At 46.5% G+C, this 27,147-nt stretch overlaps 1 protein-coding gene across 4 annotated transcripts in view; it reads right to left on the minus strand.

The window, feature by feature from the left end:
• MFHAS1 (multifunctional ROCO family signaling regulator 1) overlaps positions 1–22,096 on the minus strand; it is a 111,487-nt gene extending 89,391 nt beyond the window's left edge. For 3 of the 4 annotated variants that reach the window (XM_017894680.1, XM_017894682.1, XM_017894681.1), the window contains exon 1: positions 18,546–21,621. In XM_017894680.1, the coding sequence (XP_017750169.1) occupies positions 18,546–21,525 (2,980 nt within the window). In that variant the 5' untranslated portion in view covers positions 21,526–21,621. Of the gene's footprint in view, positions 1–18,545 lie in introns of all 4 variants that reach the window. The other variant, XM_017894678.1, reaches the window with a different exon arrangement.
• Between the last annotated feature and the right edge of the window lie 5,051 nt (positions 22,097–27,147).

Here is a 27,147-nt window from a genome sequence, read left to right on the forward strand (position 1 = left end):
AAACTACAAAAATTAGCTGGGCGTGGTGGCACAAGCCTGTAATCCCAGCTACTCATGATGCTGAGGCACAAGAATCACTTGAACCAGGGAGGTGGAGGCTGTAGTGAGCCAAGATTACTCCACTGCACTCCAGCCTGGCGACAGAGTGATCACAAACAGACAAACACAAAACTACTTGGGGACCTGACCTCCATTCATTCCTTTCCCCCTCACAGCATCTAAGCAGACTCTGACAGCAGCAGCAAATGCTTAGGAATTGTTAGAATTATTTCTTCCTATTTATAGAAGAAATTGAGGCCCAGAGAGGTCAAAGGGCTTCCCAGAGGTCCAGGCCCCCGACTTCCTAATCCACTGCCTTTAATTTCATCCAAGGCTCAGATGCATGGGCTCAGATGGATGAATGGCATTCAAGAAGCGTCTGGGAGAGGTTAACATACTGCTGATCAAAGATGCAAGGCCTCTTTCCCTAATGCTGGTTTAACATAAAGCAAGGAAGCTGCATGGCAATATTCATCTCCAGCTAGAGCTAAGGTGACTCTTGTTCTGTCACCCTCCCTAGGAAACCATTATCAACTCCCTGAGATGAAAATCTGCCCCATTCCAGAAATGAGCTAAATCAAAGGAGGGAGAAGGAGGGAAGGAAGAGGAGATAAGGCAAAAAGTTACTCACACTTTGAATAACATATGCCTGGATGGCAAGCATTATAAAATGATCTGTGTAACATAAGCTTCTGCGTCCTTGGGAGGCAAGAGAGCATGTGATTGTGCACTGATGTGAACAAAGCCACCGACGCACCACCAGATTCTTCAAAAGCAAGTATCTGTCTATGACCAAAGCATCGGGATTCTTTTCTAACAAAGAACAATGTACGCCATTCTAATTCCTGATTCTTCCTTCTGCTTTACAGTGGGTTATGATCTCGATGGAAATCCCCCCATGAATAAATGTGTCTGCAATCACAAATGGCCCTATAAATCAGAAGATTTATGAACTGTAAAAGGTGACGGCAGGAGGATTCCAACCTTGTAGCTTCCTTCATGTGGACCACCTGGGGCCAGATGCACGGCAGTTTATCAGTTCCCGGAAACAGTCATCTGGCTTTTCTTTTTAGCTAAGCAAGAAAATGTTATCAGTCCTGGTAATCAACAAGATGCAATCATCCCTGCTATTTGGGTAAGCTTTTAATGCTGCACCACATTACACAGAGGAGGCTCAGATGCACAGGCTCGCTTGCAAGAACAGTGTTCAAGAAGTGTCTGGAAGAGGTTAACACACAGCTGATAAGCTCTGTCTGGGTGCAGTGAAGCCTGGCCCAACAGCCCCTAAGGCAAATTCCTGAAGGGACCAAATAGAAAATGAGTGGATTTTCCCTATCCCAAGGGAAAAAATAAAAATGAAAAAGCGATGGGAACAATACAGTAACCAGGGAAAAGCACAGAGCATGCACATGTGTGTTTTTCTTGGGGAGGGGGAAATGCATACACTTCAGAGGCTTAACAAATACATTCAAAAGAACACCTGCTCCATCCCAGACAGGCAGCAGAACATCGCGCAAGAGTGAGACGGAGACAACCACACAGTGCCGCTCACGAGCCATCTGGGGTGAGTGGTGTCAGGGAAGGGGACAGATGCACCCTACAGGGCTTTGCATCCCAGTTCTTATTACTGTACCTTCGGCACAGAACAGCCCAGCTCTAGGCAAGCCAGTGAGCCATTTTTGGTATCATAGCGTTCTTTTGGAAAATTCACATTTCTATTTTTAGTTCTTCCACATGCAATTCATAAGCAACAGCCCTCCTGAATCAAAGGCACCTCAGCTATGCCACGAGTCAAAAGAATTCCAGCGAATATATTTTTTAATAGCATGTTCAGGGAAAATGTGACCAGCTCTGTTCGGCCATACTGTTTGCATGGACTTGGCAGTTAGCATGAGATGAAGGATTTGAAAGACCAAACACTTCAATGAGCCCTGTAAAAACACTCCCAAGAACCTGACTGGGGACTTTGTTAGCTTCAAGTAAATATATATGCCATTAAGTACGTTTTAAACACAGAAGCAACTATAACAGGATTTAATTGCTTACTGTTTTTTGTTTTGTTTTGTTTTACAGGTCAAACACATTTTAGTGTGCTGGGTTAGACCCACTCTTTCTTCATCACATGTACAGAAAAGCAAAGAGTGTGGGTAATCTCTTAAATTTTAAATTCTCACTTGGTATGAGGATAAAACATCCAAGAAACACTTCCTGTGCAAAACACACTAAGCTTAAGTGTAGAAAATACAACGGTGTGGAACTCAAGAGGTTGGTTATAGGATACAAATAATAACAACCACGCGGCACGGGCAGATTTTTGTTTAGAAAACAGATGGGACAGAAAGGCAGATGCAATGTTTTGAGTCAGTGAGATACAGTTCATTCTTAATTATTCTTCATTGATTTCTTACATGGACAGAACATCATTCTTGCTGCCACTGTTTTGTTTTGATCAGAGGTATGTTTATCTGTAAACATGTACAATTTGTAATTATTGCTGTCTAAACACTGCATCACGTGTAATGGCTGAATTAAGCTGTGAAACGCATAATTATGCTGAAGACAATGGTGTTCTAATATGCATCACCAAAGTCAATTTAAAAAAAGTACCTTGTTTCAAATCACAAAGTGAAGCCTTCATAACCCTCGAGGCTTTTTTAAGGTCCCACCACTTTGATTTAGAGATTTGTCTTTTTCTAATTGCATCTCAAGAGTGTTCCAAGCATAGAGAGGGATTATTAACCCTGAAGGAAATAAAACTGAGTATTTCTTAAACCTCTGGAAGGTGGAGAACATACTTAGCTTAAGAATCTGGAAAGGGTCAAAGGTCTGTCAGTATAGGTGTGACTGAACAGTACATCCATTGGTAGAATACTATGCTGTATTTGTAGAATATACTATAACATTCTACACACACACACACACATAATCTTCTATAACAGGGTTATAACTGTTCATATGGAGGCATCTCAAAAATATATTTTGAAGTGATCGAATGCGAGTTGCAGAACAATGAGTACAGCATGATCTCGTTCCTGTTAAAATATATGCAAATACATGCTTTATTTTCCCTGGAAGAAATCAGCAAGAAACATTTTACAGAGGAGACAGTTTGGGGAGGGGTTATCAAAAAGGGGCCTTTGCTAATGAATCTACCATCCACATATGGATAGCACTTTATTTTCTTTATTTCTTTGTTCCTTATTTAGTTAAAGTCGTAAGGGTGAAGAATCACTATGTGATTCCTGCTGTCACCTTTGTATTTAGAAAACTGTTACAAGGGTTTTTTTTTAAGCTCTAGAAGAAATCACAGTGGAAGCTATTACTATACCGAATGAAATTTAAAACTTCAAAACATCAAAGGTTTTAATGCAAAAGGGAAACAAGCTAGAAAAAAAAATGCCTTTAAGTATGACAGACAAAAGGTTACTATCTTTCATATATGAAAAGTTAATATAAACAGATAAAACACTGTGATTGAAAAAAGAAAAGAAAAAGAAAAACCACCCAGATGATGCCAAAAGATCTTATCAGAGGATTCAGAGAAGAAGCAACGCAATTAGACCACATTTATACAAGAAAATGTTCACATCCACTAGTGAAAATCTTTAGTCACCAGTGACATATTGTTTTCCATTAAATGTTAGTGCATTTTATAGATGATACCCAATGTTGAGGAGGTACAGTGACAAAAATCTTGCATCCGACGTGCCCACCCTCATGGGAAGCAACATAAACGTGTATTGAGATTTAATGACATTCTTTATCTTTGACTCAATGACTCTACTTCAGGGATCACTGCCCAAATAAAAAAGAGTTTTTATAAAGAAATACAGTCATCAGAGAATCACTCACAAAAAAAACTGGGAACAAGAGCACAAATGGTTGGATAAACAAAAAGAACACAAGGTTAAAAAAACAAAGGCGAAAAATCACCTTGATGTACCATTATGCAAACATTTTTAATTATTGTATAAATACTAATCACAGGAAATTATATTCATGTTAGCCTAAGTTTAAAAATTGATATTGGAATTATTTATACAATTATAACTACATATTTTAAAAACCTAAGCTTAAGAGGAAACAAAGCTAAAAGACACAGAGTAAAATGTGTAGTGATTACTTTAGACACCCACCATAAGAAACCTTTTTTTTCTTCTACCCTCCAAATTTTTTATGTTTTTGTGAGTCAGTCTCGCTCTGTCACCCAGGCTGGAGTACAGTGGCACGATCTCAGCTCACTGCAACCTCTGCCTCCTGGGTTCAAGTGATTCTCCTGCCTCAGCCTACTGAGTAGTTGGGATTCCAGGTGCACGCCAACACGCTCAGCTAATTTTTGCATTTTTTTAGTAGAGACAGGATTTCACCAGGTGAGGCTGGTCTCGAACTCCTGACCTCGTGATCCACCCACCTCGGCCTCCCAAAGTGCTGGGGGATTACAGGTGTGAGCCACCATGCCCGGCCTGTAAGTTTTTATAAAGGGGAAAAATTTTGAAAGAGTATAAGGTGTTCATATGAACAGAGATCATACTGTATTCCACCTCTTCTATGAAGAAAATAGTTTTTATCCACAAACTTATCACTCTTCTAAATGTATGTTTAGATTCTTGTACCTTCTGGAATGGTGGAAACAGCAGCAAACTTCTATTGAGCTCTTGCCAGGTGTCAAGCATTGTTCTAAGCATTTAACACATATAACTCAATCCTCAGGACCAACACAAACTATTATGATGCCTAAAGTCACACAACTAAGAAGCAGTGGCACAAGGTAGAGCCCAGCAGTCTACCGCAAGAGCTCTTGCAAGTAACCACCATATTATAATGCTTCAATTAGAAAACACCACCAAATCCCAACTGTTTCAAGTCAAACTATAAAGTAAATAGAAACAAAATATAAACTAACACTTAAAAATATCTTGTCCTTCCTAGGATTTGGTTAAATGTAATTGATGAAGCTTGATAAATTGGCAGGCAAGGGAAGACAAACTCAAATGACAATAAGATGCAAGAAACCACTGTCGGCCGGGTGTGTTGGCGCATGCCTGTAATCCCAGCACTTTGAGAGGCTGAGGCAGGCGGATTGCCTGAGGTCAGGAGTTCGAGACCAGCGTGGCCAACATGGTGAAACCCCATTTCTATTAAAAATACAAAAATTAGCCGGGCATAGTGGTGCATGCCTGTAGTCCCAGCTACTTGGGAGGCTGAGGTAGGAGAATCGCTTGAACCTGGGAGGTGGAGGTTGCAGTGAACCAAGATTCAGACACTGCACTCTAGCCTGCATGACAGAGTGAGATTCAGTCAAAAAAAAAAAAAAAAAGAAAAAGAAAAAAAAAGAAACCACTGCACTGTTACAGCATGGTAAGTAGTGTCCAACAAATGAAGTGCATAAGACATGGTGGTCCAGGGCTGGGCATAGTGGCAAACACCTGTAATCCCCACACTTTGAGAGGCCAAGGTGAGTGGATTGCTGGAGCCCAGGAGTTCGAGACCAGCCCAGGCAACGTGGCAAAATCCTGTCTCTATAAAAAATACAAAAACTAACTGGGCATGGTGGCATGTGCCTGTAGTCCCAACTACTGGGGAGGCTGAGGTGGGAGGATCACCAGAACCCAGAAGGTCAAGGCTGCAGTGAGCTGTGATTGTGCCACTGCACACTCCAGCCTGGGTGACAAGGTAAGACCCAGGCTCAAAAAACAAAAACAAAAACAAAAAAACTATGGTGCTCCATTAATGCAAATTTAATAAAAATGGCATTTTCAGTCAGTGAGTAGTGTCGCACACAGAAAAGCATAAAATACATATAGTGAAACTTAAACAGCCCACAATAAAATGGTCATTGTGTCAGATCCGAATTTGCCTTCATTGCAGGGTCTATTAGGGTAAGATTTAGAGCAAGGAAAATCGATGTTCTGGGATACATTCCTAGGGATTATAGAGGCATGCGGCTCTCTGGCTAACATTAGAATGAATAACCAACGCTCCTCCCCTCCCTCTACTCTGACATAGTGAAAGTGACCAGTAGCATGCTTAGACATGGCTCTGCAGAGCAGGTGTTCTGTCAGCTTAACAATAACTTGATTATGAGTCTGAGCAAATCATGTGAAACTACCCTTCCGTTTTCCCAGCCATAAATCTCTTCCAAGGTCTCAAGAGAGCCCAGCCCGATGCCAAAGGGACAGGCTAGAACAATGCTTCCAAAACTCTAGTTGATGGGCCAGTGGGTCACTGGCAAGTGTCTACCAGTCCATGAATGTCATTTAAACAAAGAAACCTCTCCCTTATTATAATCCCTAAATGCAAAACACATCTGCGCACACATGCCCACCCCTAGGCCCACTGAAGTCTTTGTCTGCTCCCTGCCTTTTAAATGGCATTCTAACTTGAAATGCTCCACCTCCCTTCTTCAGGTGGTTAACTGGAAATCATCCTCTGACACTCAACTGCAGTGTGGCCTTTCCAGGAACCTTTTTCTGAGACCCCTGATGGCGCTCTCCCCACCTTACCTTTACCTGACCATGACCTCCGCTGAGCTATGCACGGGCAGCTGCCATGCAGTACCAGACCCTGTCTGCCCAGAACTTAGAATATGAAGTGAGAGGAGGTGAGCTGGTGTATTCTGGAAATCAATGGCAACCTGAGACCCACACGACGGTGGGTCAGAGCAGAGGTTCGGGGCTGATACCCCAGAGTTCTCTAACTCGGGGGGAATTCACTTAATTTCTAAATGTCAACTTCTCCTTCTGAAAACAAAGACAGTAATAACACCTACTTCCCAGGGTGCTGTGGGGATTAAATGAGATCACCGCGAGGAGGCACTTAGCACCCTCTGCGACATGAGAAAATGTCAACACTGTCACCTCTACTATTATTCTCCAAAAACAGGGAGACTGATACGATGATTAAAACAATAACCTTTATGACATGAAAAACAAGAATCATATGAAAACAATAATAAAGTTGGTGAGTCAAACAACAGCACCCGGGGAAATATTTTCTGATTTTATATTTTCCCTTTCCATTACCTTTTAAAATTCCTTCTTTAAAAGAAAGAAAAGAAAGGAAAACAGAAGGCAAGGAAGGACAGAAAGAGTGAGGAGTAGGAGAGGAAGGCTTATTCTATAGGCCTAAAATTCACTACTACTATGACCTAGTACTAATACAATGTTAATAGCATAGACTTCATTTTAGGAATAAGGAGGATCTCAGAAAATTAAACTCTTTAATTTCCTCAACATTTAATATGCTAATAGTAGAAAAGTGCTTCATCAAAGCATCTCTCAGCAAAGAAATCCAGCAGTCATATATTTTTATGATGATGGTGTGCACTTTACTGGATGCTGTCTTTAGAGTCAGCGTTCATATAATCTCTGGTGTTTGGAAATGACTGATTATTTGAATCCTTCCCCAGATGGGAGCAAGTCTATAAATTACAAAAAAGGTAAGGACTACTGCCAGGCAAGGTGACTCGTGCCTGTAATTCCAGCACTTTGGGAGGCCAAGACAGGAGGATCACTTGAGGTCAGGAGTTTGAGACCAGCCTGGCCAACATGGTGAAACCCCGTCTCTATTAAAAATACAAAAAAAGTTAGCCGGGAACGGTGGCACACGCTTATAGTCCCAGCTACTTGGGAGGCTGAGGCAGGAGAATCACTTGAACCAAGGAGGCAGAAGTTGCAGTGAGCCAAGATCGCACCACTGTACTCCAGCCTGGGCAACAGAGCAAGACTCCCGTCCCAAAAAAAAAAATGCAAGGACTCCTGAAGAAGAGGCATTTCTTTTCCTCGGAAAGGCTGATCAGTTTGGGAAGTTTTTAGAAAGCCTGATGTACACTGAATTTTCCTTTTCCAGCATCCTTACAAGTTCTGCCTGAGATTTCTCGCAAACAAATAATCCAAACTGCAAGTCAACTCAAAAGAATGACTTGAGCATTACTTTCCACCTACTCATACACATGAGGGAAATTCAAAGCTGCAGCCTGCTTTGCTCAGTGGGATCACATTTTTTTTCTGGAAAAATCAAAAGCCACGTTTCCCCCCAAAATAATTTTCAAATATGCAAATGATTTTCTCCATATGAGGTCAGATTCCATATTTACAAGAATCAACGACATTAACCAAAATCCCAACACAGTTCCCCATGCCCTAGATCATGTATTTTATGTATTAGTTTGTACTGAACTAGAACTCCTAGTTCAGTACAAACTTCTGTCTAGAACAGGTATTCAACAGTGATTGATGACACTTATCTGTCTAATTTGGTAATCATCTAAATTTGTATTACTGCCGCCATCACCACCCGCTGCCACCCTACCTTCAATTGGGTCTTGCCAGTCATTCCAGGAGCTAAACTTAAAATTTATGTTTAAAAAAAAAGCTCTAGGCAGAAGATAGGAATTACACAACATTTATTTGTACTTCTCTTCTATGTGTTCTTTACAGAGCCCATGTATATCAGCCCCTCATTAAATCACATAAACCCCAGAACAGACTAGGAGGCCTGGATGCCCTCCTTTCTGTCCTCTCATGCACACTAAGGATCCCCACAACCAAGTCAAAGATCTCCAATCAACACTGCATCTTCAGGCCTAGCCCCAAAACCCCTACTCTTCTTAAGTTATACCTTGGAAAGAAAGTTGCTACAAAGCCTGGCAAAAGAATTCCCAGTCAATTGGCCCCAGGAAGAATGCCACCAACATCTGCCCCACCCCTCCAAAGGTGCTTGGCTGACATGTGGCAGGTGCACAACACTGGGAATGTACTAAATTACATGGAATAGTTCACTTTAAAATGACTTTTTTGTATTACGTGACTTTCACTCAATAGGAGGAGGAGGAGGAAGATGAGGAAGAAGAGCAGCATCAGTCATCAGGGCTTGACTCATTAAGCCACATCACCCAAAAAGCAGAATGGCACACGCAAAACAGAAACCTCCAGACAGCAGTCTTAATACGACTCCAGTTTCCCCGCCTCCTCACCCTTCTCCCAAGTGTGTTTGCTCAGATTTGCAAAAGTGAAGGAAACCATTGCAATAGGCTGGGTGCCGGGGACTGCCGGTCTAGGGCAGGACATCCCTTCCTTTTTTTCCCCAGATGGAGTCTTGCTTTGTCGCCCAGGTTGGAGTATAGTGGCACGATCTCAGCTCACTGAAACCTCCGCTTCCTGTGTTCAAGTGATTCTCCTGCCTCAGCCTCTCGAGTAGCTGGGATTACAGGCACACGCCACCACACCTGGCTAATTTTTGTATTTTTAGTAGAGATGACGGTCCGTCACATTGGCCAGGTTGTTCTCGAACTCCTGACCTCAAGTGATCCACCCTCCTCGGCCTCCCAAAATGCTAGGATGATAGGTGTAAGCCACCACGCCCGACCCATCCCTTCCTAAAATGGGTGAAACAGGTGCCAAACTCACAATGTCCCTGCAGGCCCACCACCAGTAACCCAGTGCCTCCGTCTTCCTCTGCCCACAGTCTTCCCCTGCTCCAACATGAACTTTTTAGACTCTTTGCTTCTATAAATGTAGAGCAAAAGAAAATAACTTGTTGGTGATAGCTTTTCATTAAATTTACTCTTTTAATAAACAAAGCCCCAGTATTTTCGGCTAAGGGATTGAGGAAGGAAAAATGTTTTGAAACATTTAGTGCCAAAAACAAAAATAACTCAGAATGTTTCCTTCTTGCTCTCCACGAATAAGTCGGCCCTGCTGGCAGTGGAATCTGGGAATTGTTATCCATGCTGCCACCATCATATAGAGTACACATGTGATCATCTCTGCATTACGCCAGTCACTCTTCTATGGCCTTCCAGGAACTCACACCAGCAGGTGTAACCTGTCCACACTTCTGGGAACCACTGAAAACATCTTCCTTCCTGCACCTATTCCACCTCCACCACCAGACCTCATGCTCCTCACCATCTATGTGCTTCCCATATAGAGGCTAACGTCAAGGGAGGGTTGGGGCTCGGTTAGAAGTAGTTGGGGATGGGCGCAGTGGCTCACACCTGTAATCCTAGCACTTTGGGAGGCTGAGGCAGGTGGATCACCTGCAGTCAGGAGTTTGAGACCAGCCTGGTCAGCATGGTGAAACCCCGTCTCTACTAAAAATACAAAAATTAGTCAGGCATAGTGACAGTTGCCTGTAATTCCAGCTACTCAAGAGGCTGAGGCAGGAGAATCACTTGAACTTAGGCAGGATAATTGAGCCACTGCACTCCGACCTGGTGACAGAGTGAGGTTCCATCTCAAAATAAAAGAAAGAAAGCAGCAGCCAGGGAACCATCAGCTTTGGGAGGTTGGAGTGTTCACTGCCTCAAGGTCAGGTGGTAGAAGGCATTCCATGGCCAGCTCCTACATTAAATGCACAATTGCATCCTGCTGCTAAGTGCCCCTTGCCCACTCTTCCCCCATTTCTGTAAGAATTAGTGGATAGATATGGAGGACAGGAATGTGTACACCAGAAAAACCATATGGGAAAATGACACTGGTTTCCTTTAAAATGCATACTTTAAGATAAAGAACATCATAGACCAGGCATGGTGGCTCACGCCTGTAATTTCAGCACTTTGGGAGGCCAAGGCGGGCAGGCCACCTCAAGTCAGGAGTTTGAGACCAGCCTTGCTAACACAGAGAAACCCCCGTCTCTACTTAAAAAATATATAAAAATTACCTGGGGATAGTGATGCGTGCCTGTAATCCCAGCTACTCGGGAGGCTGGGGCAGGAGAATCACCTGAACGTGGGAGGTGGAGGTTACAGTGAGCTCAGATAGTGGCACTGCACTCCAGCCTGGGCGACAGAGCAAGACTCAGTCTCAAAACAAACAAAAACAAACAAAACCATAAACAACTGAAAAAGCACTTGCCAGGCATCAATTAAGAATTAGCCATGCATGGTGGTGCGCACCTGTAATCCCAGCTACTCAGGAGGCTGAGGCAGGAGAATCGCTTGAACCTGGGAGGTGGAGGTTACAGTGAGCTGAGATGGCACCATCGCACCCCAGCCTGGGAGACAGAGTGAGACTGTCTCAAAAAAATAAATAAAATAAAATAAACACGAGAGTTTCCTGAGTTCTTTCAAAACAACCAACCGGCTCTGAGCCCCTTCTACCTGCTCAGCCCTGTGCCAGGCACTGCACAGAGTCCTGGATCATCACATGAAACGTGAGAACGCAGAGAGGACAGTAGGTACCCGTGCAGTGATGCTGCCACTCCTAACATATGAGAGGGTCTTTAGAGTTCAACAACGACACATCATCACAGGTGTTCTGTGGTTGTCTGAGATGCACGTCAGTCACTCTGGGTTCTACACACTGCACAGACTTCAAAAGCCAAACTGGGGGAGGGACAAGCTTCGTTCATGCTAGAGCAGCCTTGGAGAAGGCAGGCCAAACAGGGGTTCCTAATCCCTCCCTGCTGAAGTGAAGGCTGCCAGCCCCGAGAACAAGGTAAACCTGACAATCATCCCCCAGCAACTAATGTTGCAATCAGAAAAGCTGAACCAGGCTGGGTGCAGTGGCTCATGCCCGTAATCCCAGCACTTTGGGAGGCCGAGGAGGGAGGATCATCTGAGGTAAGGAGTTTGAGACCTGGCCAACATGGTGAAACCCTGTGTCTACTAAAAATACAGAAGTTAGCCAGGCATGGTGGTGCACACCTGTAGTCCCAGCTACTCAGGAAGCTGGGGCAGGAGGATCACTTGAACCCAGGAGGTGGAGGTTGCAGTGAGCCGTGACTGTGCTACTGCACTCCAGCCTGGACGACAGAGCAAGACTCCATCTCAAAACAAAAACAAAAGGAAAAGAAAAGCTGAACCAGAGAGGCCTGGGACCTGACTGGGTCTACCCCAAGCTGACCCTACCTGATGTGCTTTCCACAGAGACTGGAAACACAAAGCAGACCTCCATCCCCAGGGAACTGGGACGCCAAGCCTGTCAGGGACAAGACAGGGCAGTACTAGGCCTGCACCTGCCCGCTGGCTTTCAAAACAAAACAAAACAAAATCAAAAGGCATTCTGATGCCCTAATGGATGGATGGTCAGGTGTCCTTAATCAAAAAGAGCTCCCATGGGCCGGGGGCGGTGGCTCACGCCCGCAATCCCAACACTCTGGGAGGCCAAGGCGGGTGGATCACGTGAGGTCAGGAGTTCAACACTAGCCTGGTCAACATGGTGAAACCTCATTTCTACTAAAAATACAAAAATTAGCTGGGTGTAGTGGTACATGCCTGTAATCCCAGCTACTCAGGAGGCTGAGGCAGGAGAATCACTTGAACCCAGGAGGTAGAGGTTACAGTGAGCCTAGACAGCACCACTATACTCCAGCCTGGGCAACAGAGCAAGACTCAGTCTCAAACAAAAAAAGGTGGGGGAGGGGCTCCCATGGTAGAACCAAGTCAATGAGTAGATGAGAAGACAACCAGAAATGTCCAATTCCAGCTTTCCCCACTCATTCCAATCCTACATTACAGAGCTAAAGCCCTCACCTAAAGCCCCTCACCTCTTCACAGACAAAGGGGAATAACTTCAGAGTATGACATAAAATATCTATTAAATTAAAAATGCTGGTTGGGTATGGTGGCTCACATCTCTAATCCCAATACTCTGGGAGGCTGAGAAGGGAGGACCACTTGAGGCCAGGAGATCAAGAGCAGCTTGGGCAACATAGCAAGGCCCTATCCCTATTTCACAAAAAAAAAAATTTAAAGAAAAAGTACTTTAGGAAATTCTAAACCATTTGTGCGGGGATGGACTTGAGAACCTATTCCAGGGTTTAAAGAAAAGGCACCCAACACTTAAAATAATTCAAATACTCCAAAGGCCTTTCTAGCCTTCTAGAATTCTATTCTGCACGATATTTGTTTATCCTAGTATCTGATTAAGGTTTTGATTTTTACATAAAACAAAGTCCCAGGGAGTTCAGAGGTCTGGTCATAAAAAGAAAAGCCAAGAAGCATCAGTATTAATAAAGCTTAACGAAAGAGATATTGAATAACCTTTGTGAAATTAAAAACAATGACTAATTCAGTCCAAACAACTAGGTCATGCTTGAATTCCAGTAATTCTAAAACTTAGATATAATAAGGCAAGAATTTTGCTCTGCTTCAGTGGTCAAAATGAAGGACCCATTCAAGGGTAAGACCAGTCATAGAGGCACAATGGGAATGCTGGAGGAACACTGTGAGGGGGAGGGAGTTGGGAAGCGAAACAAAGCCAGATAATCATTACAGTACTACCTGGGACTTTCACTGAGTGTGCAAATAACAAAGAAAAAGAGATAGTTCTCAAGCGGGACATGGTGGCTCATGCCTATAATCCCAGCACTTTGGGAGGCTGAGGCAGTAGACTTTGAGACCAGCCTGAGCAACACAGTGAAATCCCGTCTCTACCAAAAAAAAAAAAAAAAAAAAAAAAAAACATAAAAATTAGCCAGGCATTGTAGGGTGTTTCTGGAGTCCCAGCTACTCAGGAGACTGAGGTAGGAGGATCATCACCTGAGCCCAAGAGGTCGAGGCTGCAGTAAGCCATTATTGCCCTAGTGCACTCCAACCTCGGTGACAGAGTGAGATCCTGTCTCAAAAAAAAAAAAAAGATATTTCTCACAAAAGACCAAACTATCATTCAGCAAACATCTGAGAGGTTCTGAAGAGGCTATAAAGTCTGGGGTGTGTCTCTGGCTCTGAAGAAGCAAGTGAACAACCTAATCAAAGCGATATCATGACACACCCAAACACCAACAAAACAAGTCAAATATGCTGAGTGTTGTCGGAGAGGTACACTCCGTCTGTAAGAAACTGAAGGACAGAACACATTTGGCAGGAGATATAGAAAGGCATCAAGTTACTGAGTAAATGAAAGACAGTAAAGCTAAAGAAAGCCACAAAACTAATTCCATCTACTGATTTGGGCTGCTTCCTCATTATTTTTTTAAAATGACCTTAAATAATTTGGAGAGTAGGATATTTAGTGAAAATCTGCAGTCAATGCAAGTTCGACTCACTAAGACACACTCTTCCAATTCAACACCACACAGTATTCACTCATCTGCTTAAAAGGAATATCAAAGCACTCGAATCTTGCTGCAGGCCTATGTTCTAACCACCACATCCTAATATACCATCGCTCAACTTCAACGGTATCAACTTTTCCAGTTTAGAGGTCATATTGGTAGAACAAAATAAAAGCATAAGCAAATACCCCACAAAAAGAAACTTGCTCTAAGACAAGTACACAGGACCAAGTAATGAGAAGGAAAACAGCAAAAGGAAGGGAATCCTGGCTACCAGCTACAGGCAGCAAGTCTGCAAAAACGAAAGGGTACCTGCAGGAAGCAGGTAAAGACTTTCTTTTTGGAGACAGGGTCTTGCTCTGTCGCCCAGGCTGGAGCGCAGTGGCACAGTCTCAGCTCACTGCAACCTCTGCCTCCCAAGTTCAAGGGATTCTCATGCCTCATTCTTCCCAGTAGCCACCACGCCCAGCTAATTTTTTTGTATTTTTTGTAGAGATGGGGTTTCACCAGGTTGATCAGGCTGGAATGCTGGCCAGGATGGAGAAAGCAAGTCAAGGCTTTCACGGTGACATTTAGGCTTCATCACAGGCCATCCCTGAGTTTCCAAAAGAATCTCCTGTCACTCAACCCATTTGTCTTAAGATGTCTTAAAAAGATAATCACGTTGTCAGATTACCTATTTAAAATAAGACAAATAGGTCATCTCTCTGAAAATGTGATTTATTTTTACAAAAAACTCTGAAACTAGTGATTGCTGGCTATGCATTTTCCAATCATTTCTTTTTTTTTTTTTAAAAAAGACATAGGGTCAGAGTGCAAAGCTCACTGCAGCCTCAAACTCCCATGCTCAAGTGATTGTCCCACTTCAACCTCCAGACTAGCTGGGACCACAAGTGTGCACGCTCAGCTGATTTTTATTTTTTATTTTTGTAGAGACGGAGTCTGGCTACATTGCCCAGGCTGGTCTCGAACCCCTGGACTCAAGTGATCCTCCTGCCTCAGCCTCCCAAAGCAAAGGGATTATAGCCATGAGTCACCGCACACTGCCCATTACTTTTCTTGTATAAACCAAAATAAGAAAAGAGACATTTATCATTATACTTCCTATGGTCAACTATCGTAGGGCAGCTCAGACCAGAAAATCCAATAGGACAAGGCCAAAATAGACTTTTCACATAAAAATATTTTAAAAGATATTAGTGCAAATTTACTTTTTTCTGTATAAAATCAAGGGAGACAGTAATTTACTATTTACTCTTACTTTAACATCCCAAGAAAATTCAAAGTCCAACTTTTTCAGCACTGCATATAAAATTGTTATAGTTTATAGGGCAACTTGACACTTTTATAAAACATAAAAGTAACCAATTTTTAATGTCCCCAAAAGCAAAATGACTTCTTAAAAAGACAAAGGTGGCCAAGCGTAGTGGCTCACGCCTGTAATCCAAGCACTTTGGAAGACTGAGGTGGGTGGACCACCTGAGGTCAGGAGTTCAAGACCAGCTGGGCAACCCGGCGAAATCCCCGTCTCTACTAAAAATACAAAAATTAGCTGGGTGTGGTGGCGCATGCCTCTAATCCTAGCTACCTGGGAGGCTGAGGCAGGAGAATCGCTTGAATCCCAAGAGGTGGAGGTTGCAGTGAGCCAAGATCACGCCACTGCACTACAGCCTGGGCAAGAAAGCAAGACTCCATCTCAAAAAACAAACAAAAAAACACGAAAAGACAAAGGCTACCAATAGATTCAAAGGGTTTCTGCTGAATTAATATATATTTTAATAATCTAGGTATTCAATGAATCTATTTTTAATATATGCTCTACTTAAACACTCAACATAATTCTGTTCCTACATCTAGCTTTTATTTCTAACTCATTATTTTAACTCTTACCAAGTCTTTTGCAACTGTAACAATTACTAACAAATGATGGCAATCACAGAAAAATACAGAAGAGGAAAATGTTTTTTGCATCTTCTTAACGTAATGAAAAATGTACTATAATCATCTGTTCTACTATTCTATGCCCTTTGCTACTTTTGAAAACAACGCAATTCAAAAAAAATCAGACTGTAAATAAAACAAAATATTTACCAATACTTATATGTATATATTCTATAATTGTGTTCTAAAAACAACTGCTGATTTATTCCTATTCAATATATAATTTTACACTTTTTCAATCATTTGTTTTCCACGATGAAAACAAATCTCTTCCTTAGAGCCTGGATTGCCAAACCAGGTGTGCCTCATTTGAAAGGCAGATAGACAAAACAACAAGACAAGCGGCCTGTTTCTGCATCTCAGTACAAGCTTGTCTGTGGAATTTATGACTGGTAAAAATCAAACATAAAGAGCTGAGGTTAGAAAACAAAAGACAAAAACCTCCAGTCTCATTCCTTACTCCTCAAAGTTCTTAGAAGACCTTCACTTGCTCACTAACCTATGTCTCTCCTTTTGTTGTTAATAACACTCGTTTTAATTACTTTGGTTTAAGAACGGCGTCAGGTAGCTCCTTCAGTAAACTACCCTGTGAATGTGTAACTCCCAGTCACTTTATTCAATTTGGTATCACAATAAAGAAGTATCTTGCTTCCATGAATAACACACATTGACAAATATAAAACAAACTGAAGGGTCTACCAAGTCCTGGAGTGTGACAGGATTCCAGATAAACATACAGAATGGACGGCTCAGTTGACTGGGAACTGAATACAGTGGCTTTTTTCATGCTGAAGAATTAAATTCAACCTAGATCTAGGGCAATGGAAAGATGTCACCTTCGGAAATATTGGTATTCAATTCCTTCCTGATACTATTACCAGCTGCATTCTTGTTGTCCCCCTCTGACCAGGACAAAGATCAGAGTGGGAGCAGTCTTGCATTTCGTCACCCCTCCGTGTCCCCTGGGGGTGAGGACCCAGGTGAGAAATGTGTAAGGATGCTATTGTTCTGTCTGGTTTGTGCTGAGGACACTTGGAATGTTGTTAACCAAGCCTGCTCCACAAAAAACAAAACACAACAACAACAACAACAACAGTTGTTTAAAGAACCACAACGGATGAGGAAATGGACATGCTCCCAGCTAAAAACTAGTTTGATACCAATTAACCAGGCTCAAAAAAAAAAAAAAAAAAATCCCATACAATTAAAGGCAAAACTTATGGAGACAGTAAAAAGATCTGTGGTGGCCAGGGTCGAGGGGAATGAATTGGCAGAGGACAGAGGATTTTTAAGGCAGTAAAACTACTCTGTACGATACTATAATGGGGGATACAGGTCATTGGACATTTGTCCAAACCCACAGAATGCCCAACACAAAACCCTGTGTAAACTATGAACTTTGGCTGATACTGATGTGTCACTGCAGGTTTATCAACTGAAACAAATGTACCCCTCTGGCGGGAGATGCTGATGTTGGTGAAGCTACACATGTGGGAAGGGGATATATGGGAAATCTCTGTACCTTCTGTTCAGTTTTGCTATAAACTTAAAACTGCTCTAAGGAAAAAAAAAAAAACTTCAAAAACAATACCAGACAACTAGTCCTGGAATTCTTCCACTTGCTTATGATGGTTTAAAAAAGAAAACAAAAAAAAAGCCTACTGGAAAACACTGCCCAGAAAACTCTCAGCTTTCTGTCCCTTCCATCTCAATTATTAAGCACCCAGAAAGCTTCATTTGCTTAACACTTACCAAAAAAACAAACCTTAAGACGTCTATAAAACTCGAAACTGCCAGGAAATTCCCGAGGAAACGCCCCTCAAAGATTTCAGTCATCTATCTTCCATGCCCCAGTGGGCGGAGGCGAGCAGCAGCCCCAGGATTTAGTCATGCACTACAGTCTGAAATTTTTGTCTTTAGTCATCCATCGTTCACTCCAATTACAAAAGATCTTCTCTGGAATTTCTTAAGAAAAGTGAGCAGTGATTTTTACTTTCTAATTACACACTCTGAATGTAAGCAGAGTGCTTAAATGCTTGAGGCAATGGATACCCCATTTTCCATGATGTGATTTCTATGCATTGCAAGCCTGGATCGAACATCTCACGGACCGCATAAATACACACACCTAGGTACCTACAAACATTTAAAGTTTTTTTAAAAATTGTGACACTGGATACTTGAAACTCAAACTCATCTATCCCTTCGAGATGTGTCTAATAAAACACTTTAGCTAAGGCTCAGTAAGAAGCTAACATCAGACACTGCCCAGCATCTGTTTAATCACCTGAAATTTCCTTCTACCAAATGTGGGCTACATCGATAAGAGGGGAAAGGAGATGGCAAATGTTGTGGCTGAAACCCATTTGGGAAGTCCAAGTCTATTAGGAGAGGATGACACTTGTGCCTGCATTTCATAATGCTCAGGTACTTACTGCCTTTTGCTCGTCTCCAGTACTCCCTGTTTTCCTTAACGCAGCTTTCCTGGAGAACCCGTGAAGTTAAATAAACATTCTGCCAAATGAGAACTAAGTATCTCCAAGAACCCCGCCCCTCTCTCCGCTTACCTGGAAAAGCATGTGGGTTGGGCGATCCTCTCTTAAGGCACTTAGAACAGAGAATGTGCACGGTGTAGTGCAGGCCAGGCCATTCCTGAAGTAGGACATTCAGTTCCTCCACCAAGGGGGTTATGGCTTGCCATGCGGTCCATATATTTGGTAGTGATGCATGGCTAGCAATGGACAGGGTGTCTGGCTGCAGGACTCCCTTGGCAGGTCTGTAACTCACCACCACAGGAACTTTCCCTCTGTAGGCAAAGATCTGAAATTTACCATCCGACCTGTGCACCACGTGACTGTTGATCTGGACACTGTACCGTGCAAACAACCCCGGTGGAAAGGTAAAAGGAAAGCTATATTCAATCTGCAACTGCTCAGCCACAAAAGACTGCCCAGCTAGGTTGGTCCCATTAATCCAGGCTTCTGCATGGGGCACCTCGTTCTGCACATAGCATGGGAACTTGTACCAAGCTGTGGACCCATTCAAAGGCTTTCCCTTGGGTTTATTGAGGCAGTAACAGAGTCCCATCTTTTCCAGCAGCTCCAGCAACAGCTGCAAGTCCTGCTGGGCCTGGACATGAGGCTTAAGCAGCAACCGAATGACATGAGCTGGCAAGAGCCCATGCAACAGAAAGCCCTCCACATATTGATGGAGCTGGGTGGCCCGGAGCATTTCCTGGCTCGGGGTAGGCAGCGCCACAGGCGGGGAGCTTTCCCCCTCCGCCTTGCCCTCTCCACTGGTCCCTAGGAGCAGCTTATGCAGCAGCAAGGAGGGATCCCTCTGGAAGAAGACATTGAGGATGTCGATGAGGCGGGTGAGGTTGTGGAAGACGTGCTCCTTGAGGGCCGGACTGTCCTCAAAGTAAAGTAGCTTGCCGCTCTCATGCAGGTAGGAGAGGGCACTCTGCAGTCGGTCCTCGGTCAGACCCGCCTGCAGGCCCAGGCGCGCCGAGTCCCACCAGCTTAGCCACAGTCTCTGGGCCTGAGGTGGCTGGAAATGCAGTTCCTCCAGCACCTGCCAGGATCGAGGCAGTACTCTGTGTAAGTTGGGGAAGATTTCTCGGTGCTCAGCAACTGACAGCAACTTGTCCCGAAGGCGTTGTAAGTGGCGCGGGTCCCTGCAGCTAACAGGCAACACCGGGGAGAGGATCTGCAGCCGGTGGTTGAGCAGGTATTGAAAATGGGCCTTGCGCCGTCGAAGGTTCTTGTCCGAAACGCCGTAGTAGGCTGCGTGGGGGCTGGCAGAGCGTAGCTCGAAGTCCCGGGCCAGTGCCTCATCCACCACCTGGGCCAAGCGGCTCAGCCCCTCCGCGTCGTGCTTCTCCTGCAGGGCGATCTGGCGGTGAATGTCCAGACACTTCTCCTCCAGCTCGCGCTCTCCGCACAGGTCCGCGTGGGTGCCCACGATGCACACCACCGCGTGGGGCACTCTCGCCCCGACCCGATGCAAGAAGGAGCCCACGGTGGTGGGAAAGCGGCGAGGCTCATAGGTGGCCAAGTTGACCACCAGCACGTATAGGGCGCCTGGGGACAGGAAGAAGGGCTGGATCACCTCGTAACTTTCATCCCCAGCTAAGTCATACACGATGAACCGCAGTCCCCGGGAGGCATCGGCCGTCCAGCTGGTCACTTCGATGCCCTTGCTCACAGGGGGAGGTGATGGTGGGTAGCACTTCTCCTTGTCCCCTCCTCCTGGACATCCCTCCACTCTCTCCTCAGTGAGGCAGTGGCGCAGCAAAGTCTTTCCTGCAGCCTTATGCCCCATCAGGAGCAGCTTGAGCCGGGGCTGCACTGCCGGCTGGGAATGAGCCAGTTCCTTCTGGTAGGCTGCGATGTAGGGGATCCCCTTCATGCAGACCTCGTAGGGTGGCTGGATCAGTGGGTTGTCCTTGATCTTCCACAAGCCCACCCGGGAGAGCTGGCCAAAGTTGTCGGGCAGCACCGCGATCTGGTTCCCCTGCAGCACGAGCTCCTCCAGGCCCGTCAGCTCCACGATGGAGTCCGGCAGGTAGCGGATGCGGTTATTATCCAGCCACAGGGTGAGAAGCCGGCCCAGGCCCGAGATAAGGGATGGCACCGAGGTGAGCTGGTTGCGACTAAGATAGAGCTCCTCCAGACCAGCCAGGGGCAGCAGCGCGGCAGGGAACTCCTCCAAGAGGTTGGAAGAGAGGTTGAGCATTTTGAGCCGCTGCAGGCGGCTGAACTGGGCGGGCAGAGCCTGCAGTCCGTTGTTGTCTAGCATGAGGCTCTCCAAACTGGCCAGCTCGCAGAAGCCGGCGGGCAGCGTGCCAAGCTCAGCCCCACTCAGCCAGAGAATCTTGAGGGCACACAGGGCACTGATATCCTCAGGCAGGCCTCGCAGTCGGTTGCTGGACACGTCCAGCTCCTCCAGGGCCGCCAGCTGCAGCAGCTGTCGGGGGAAGGCAGTGAGCTGGTTGTGATCCACGTCCAGGGTGCGCAGGCGGGAGAGGCAGGAGAGGGAGTCGGGCAGGTGCGTCAGCCGGTTAAAGCTGACGTCCAGCTCCTCCAGGTGGGCGAGAGCGCCCAGCTGGGCGGGCAGGGCGGGCAGCTGGTTGTGGCTGAGGTTGAGCTTCCGCAGCTCCCTCAGAGCACTCACCACCTCCGCGCCCAGGGCGGTCAGCCGGTTGTGGCTCACGTCCAACTCGGTGAGGTGGTGGCCGAGCTCGGCCACCGCCGGGGGCAGCCGGGCGAAGCGGTTCCTGCGCAGCACCAGGACGCGCAGGCTGCCCAGCGCCAACCCCAGCCCCTCGGGTACCTCCTCCAGGCCGTTGTTCCCCAGGTTCAGCGCCTCAATGTCTCCGAGGTTGGCCGGCAGCACGAGCTGGGGGGAGGCGGGGGACTCGAGCGCGTCGGCCCCGGCGGCGCTGAGCGTGAGCTGGCGCAGGTTGCTCCGCAGCTTCCTGGCACGCAGGGCGGCGTCCCGCCACAGCCTCGCCGTCTTCAGGTTGCCACTGTCCATCCCAGCCATGGCGGGGCCCCGGGCCGACAGCCTCACGCGGTCGCGGGAGCCCGCAGCTACATGCCGCGCCGCGCCCCGGGCCCTCCCGCTCTTGGCGGCCAGCGGCCGCGGGTCCTAGCGCAGCCAGTGGCCGAGCGCCCGGGCCGAGGCCCGCGGCCTGGCGGCGGCGGGCGGCTTACGGCGGAGCGGCTCCTGGGGGGCGCGAGCCGCGGTGCAGGGCAGCCTCGCATTCTCCCCTGCGGCCGGGCCCATGGGCGGGCCGGGCCAGCAGGCCGCCGCCGCGCGCCGCGGAGGATGGCTTGCTCCCTCCCTCCCTCTCCGCTGCCGCGCGGGGCGCCTCGGGGTGCCCGGCTCCGGCCCGCTACCCTCGCAGCGGGCCCGCGGCCCCGGCAGCGGCGCGCCTCTCGAGCTCCTGGGGGAGGGCGGGCGCTCGGCCCGGCGGCGGGGCATGCTGCCCGGGGCAGGCCGGGGCCGCAGCCGCCGGGAGGGGGCCGGCGGCGCCTCCTTGTCTCCGTTTTCCCCGGGCTCCCCGGGGCGGGAGCGCGGCGCCGCGTCCCCCGGCGCTGGGAGGGCGCGATTGGGAGCGGGCGCCGCAGCGCCGCCCGCCTGAGCCGCCCCCACGTGGACCGGCCGGAACGCCGCGTTTTCCCGGCACCGCCCCCGGGGCGGGAGCTGCGGAGGGCGCCGGGTGCGGGGTCGGGGGCGCCGGGCGGGGGACGGGACCGCGCCCCGGACCGCGCTGTGGGGGGTGGTCGTCCCCGCAGCGGATGTGGAGCTTCGGGGTTCTCCTAGTGGTTTCGCCCGCGCCTGGCTCTTTGTTGGCCCCCAGTCTCTAAGAATTTCTTTTTCTTGTTCTCTAATGCGTCGGATTTGCCGGCTTCCCTTACTCATCCTTTACCTGCTCACCTGCCACTCGCCCTGCATCCATGCCGTAGTGGAACTGGCAGAACTCGGGGGCCCTGGGTATCATCATACGAGCTTAAGACAAGAGTGTGGTTAAACAAAAGCAGAATAGGCAACCATTCATTCATTTGGTAACTATTTCCTGAGGCCCTATTTCGTGTTGAACATGAGACAGGAGTAATGCAGGGTGGTCAGAGGAGTAAAAAAATTCCAGGCAGCAGTTTCATTTGACTAGAGTCTATGGGCTGATAAGACCCTGAAAACCAGGGTGTGTACCAGGCGGGCTAAGACTGGCTGGACGCAAGGTGGTCCTGGATTTGACAGGTTTCTCCTAAGACTTCATTATATGCTCTTTAACATCCTAAATCACACCAGTGCCATGACAGTTACAGAGACACCCATATTTGAAGTAAAAATGGGTGGCACCACAGTCCAAAAAATCTCCACACTTTTCCAGGAATTTTCATGAGTATTTCACCCCTTGATTAAATAGAAACCCATAGAGGTAGCAGCCCCAAGCCCCGTTTGCGTGACCTTCTCTTGAGTATACCCACAATCCTTTTTCCTGAGTGTGTACTTTTCCCTTTGCAATAAATCTTCATATTGTCACTATTTTCCGAGTTGTCTTTGAACTCATTCTCTGGATAGTGTCAAGAGCCTGGACATTGGCTGAGGTCAAGGTCACACTGGCGTTCGAGGATCTCTCTCAGCCCACCCGTATCAAACCTACTAAAACACAGGTTTTAACCCCCCTGAGGAAGGCTTTTGAGCAGGTGGCCCGCCAGCCTAAAGGAGGGTTGTTAAGATGGCGGGGACACAAGGTGTTTTATCTGGGGTATCCCATTTATCTTCACAACAACCCTGTGAAACAAATACTATATCCCCAGTAATGCAGTACATGTTGTTCTGTGGCTTCAAGAAAACAGCTGTTTCAGGAAACACTCACAGTCCATTTTTCAGCTGTAATGCTTACTTTTCTTGCTGTTAGGAAATGTTTCTTTGAGCTCACATCTATGCTAAGTCAATAATTTCTCCCGAACTTATGAAAGCCTGGAAACCCACCAATACTCCAAATGTCACCCCCATCATTCCCTTCAGGTTGGTTGGTAAGGAAGCAAATAGTTTTCAGGGACCGAAAACTGCATTTAATTGATTAAAGGCACCACTTGACCCACTGCAGCTCTACCCGACATGCGCTGTGGCTATCATTTGGGTACCCATATTTGGTGCAGTAACGTGAGAAGTTTGTGTTTCCAAAGAGAGCACCTGAACATCTGAGGCTGGAAATCCACCCCAGTGATGGTTATCAGGCTGCAGGCACTACATGCTGTAACTGGAGGATGTTCCCCAGTTCTGGGTCCCAAGGCTCTGACACCACAGATGAAATGTGAGTAAGTGAACAGCAGAGCTGATCTGTGTTCACTCTGAAGGACTTCCCGAGAGTTCAAATGGCTCAAGGTAGCCCTACCCACACACTCCCTCCCAGAGACAGTCAGAAATGTACAAGCAATATTCTGTTTTATCTAGGCTGACCTTTTTTTTCCTCCACAGAGGAGGAAATGGGCTCAAAGTGACTTCTCAATCAGCCAGCAAGGTAGAGGCAGGACTGCTAACTCCCCATGTGGAAGGTATTCCCTGTGATTATCACCTCTACTCACACTGTTCTTGAGCCAGACCCCAAATTCTCCATCCTGCAGCTCCTTCTAACACGAATTTGAACTCAGCCGGGGTAAGGAGACGAGTAGGCATCACATCGCCATCCTACACCACCTTACATGATTATATCTCAGTAACTGCTAACTCTTCCTCTTTAGAAGCCATCAGAAAATTATACTTCCTTCTGCAGAAGCTGGAATCAATTGAAAAAATGAAAATTGTGCTTGCTTCAGCCGCACATATACTAAAATTGGAATAATATAGAAAGGATTAAGCATGGCCCCTGTGCAAAGATGACATGCAATTCATGGTGTTCATTTTTTAAATAATATTTTTATTTAAAAAATTATTTTAAAAAAGAAAAATGGCCAGACATGGTGGCTCATGCCTGTAATCTCAGCACTTTGGGAGCCTGAGGTGGTGGATCACTTGAGGTTGGGAGCTCGAGACCAGCCTGGCCAACATGTGAAAACCCTGTCTCTACTAAAAATACAAAAATTAACCAAGCGTGGTGGTGTGCACCTGTAGCTCCCCCAGCTACTCAGGAGGCTGAGGCACGAGAGTTGCTTGAAACCAGAAGGCGGAGGTTGCAGTGAGCCAAGATCACACCACTGCACTTCAGCCTGGGTGACAGAGTGAAACTTTGTCTCTAAAGAACTTTACTTTCTTTCTTTTTTTTTTGGAGATGCGGTCTTGCCTTGTTGCCCAGACTGGACTCAAACTCCTGGGCTCAAGCAGTCCTCTTGCCTCTGCCTCCTGAGTAGCTGGGATTATAGGCATAAGCCACCCTGACCAGCTTATACTTCCATTTTAAATGTCCTTGGAAAACTGTACTCTTCCTTTGTCAGGAGATCATCTATAATTTGCTTTATCTGATAAAAAGAACTGGATAGGACCCTGTGCTAGGGCCTCAGCCCACACTGAAACCCCAAAGCCTGGTGTGAATAAGTCTGCTGAGGGGGACAATTCTTTGTGAGCCTGTCAGCTGCTGCAGTCAATATGGTAGGAACCCTTGTAAGAATTCTTGTCTATGAGTTATTTGAAAGTCAGCATGTGGACGGGCACAGGGGCATATGCCTGTAATCCCAGCACTTCCAGAGGCTGAAGCGAGCAGATCATTTGAGCTCAGGAGTTCGAGACCAGCCTGTGCAACAAGGCAAGACGTCACCTCTACAAAAATTACAAAAATGAGTAGGGCATGGTGGCTCACACCTGTAGTCCCAGCTACTCAGGAGGCTGAGGTGGGAAGATCACTTGAGCCTGGGAAGTGGAGGCTGCAATGAGCCAAGACTGTACCACTGCACTCCAGCCTGGGAAACAGAGTGAGACTGTCTCAAAATACAACACAACACAACAAAAGAAAGTCAGTATGCTAAAAACTAGAAAGTTAAATGATAAAAGATAATGATAAAAGAAAACTCTATGAAAAGATATTGTGTTCCATATAGCTTTAAAAAATTTTTTCTTTGTACTTTCCTCTTTCAAAGAAACTGCTTCGTAAAGAACTATAGAAATGATTCATGGTCTGGGTGCAGTGGCTCACACCTGTAATCCCAGCAGTTTGGGAGGCCAAGGTGGGTGGATCATGAGGTCGGGAGTTCGAGACCAGCCTGGCCAACATGGTGAAACCTCGTCTCTACTAAAAATACAAAAATTAGCTGGGTGTAGTGGTGGGCGCCTGCCTGTAGTCCCAGCTACGCAGGAGGCTGAGGCAGGAGAATCACTTGGACCCGGGAGGCAGAGGTCACAGTGAGCCAAGATCATGCCACTGCACTCCAGCCTGGGCAACAGAGCAAGACTCCATCTCGGAAAGAAAAAAAGAAAGAAAGAAATGATTCATGAAAGTATCATCTTTTTTGTTTTTTCACTGAGGCAGGGTCTGGTTATGTTACCCGGGCTGGTCTCAAACTCCTGTGCCCAAGTGATCCTCCCAAGTATCAACCCAGGCAAGGATTCCTGCCATGGGCACCTAACCTGGACCTCCTCTCACCATGCTGTACCCCTTGTGCTTAAGTTTCTGATGGGCCAACGGGGTATATCCCCTCCACCTTCTAGAACACACAGGACCCTGAATCCCCAATGCAAATAGCGTCAAGCCTAGATGGGGACTATGGAGAGTCTCCCATAGTCATTCAGAAGAAGTTGTTGAGGTGGGCATTCCTGGGCCTGGGGGTTGTGCAGGAGCTTAACCTCAGCTGTGTGCCCACAAAGTTTCTCTCTGTGCTGGATGAAACCCAGGCTAGGGCGAGGAGTGTGAGTGTGCCACATCTGTCAGAGTGATGTGACACATTTAGATATGTAGGCATGTGGCATGTGGGCCTTCACGTGCACCCTTTCCCCAGGCCCTACAAAGGATAAGCGTGGCCCTGTGAATGGTAGGGTTTTCTAAAAGCAAAACAACAACAACATTGTTTGGAGAAGTGGAACTCTATTCTAAGTTTTCTTGCCTTAGAGGTCTATCCAGTGTCATGGAGCTAATCTGTAAACTTTCCAAAACCTTTTCAGGTTAAGCCTTTTAATGTATCGTTTTCTGACTCTTAGATTGTTTTCTCTTTCGTTGCTGCCTTATGATAGCCAGAACATTCCATGAACATTGACTTTCTCCCAGAATCTAGACCCTCTCTGCAAGGGCAGAGTCATTTAGGAGAGTGGAGATTACATGGAAAGAGGTTGTGTATTGAGTGAGGCCTTAAAACATGGCTGTTTAGAGGGGAGAATCCCAGATGCTCCAGATAAGTGTCTTTTTGTCAAGAACAGTCTGGATTGACCATGTGTGCTGGCTCACGCCTGTAATTGCAACGCTTTGGGAGGTAGAGGTGGGCAGATCACTTGAGGTCAGGAGTTCAAGACCAGCCTGGCCAACATGGTGACACCCCCGTCTTTACTAAAAATACAAAAATAAATAAATAAATAAACAAACAAACTAGCCAGACGTGGTGGTACACTCCTGTAATACCAGCTACTCAGGAGGCTGAGGCAGGAGGATTGCTTGAACCCAGGAGGCGGAGGTCGCAGTGAGCCAAGATCATGCCACTGCACTCCAGCCTGGGCAACAGAGCGAGACTGTGTCTC

This window comes from Rhinopithecus bieti, unplaced genomic scaffold (genome assembly GCF_001698545.2).
Source record: "Rhinopithecus bieti isolate Rb0 unplaced genomic scaffold, ASM169854v2 scaffold_25360, whole genome shotgun sequence".
NCBI lineage: Eukaryota > Metazoa > Chordata > Mammalia > Primates > Cercopithecidae > Rhinopithecus > Rhinopithecus bieti.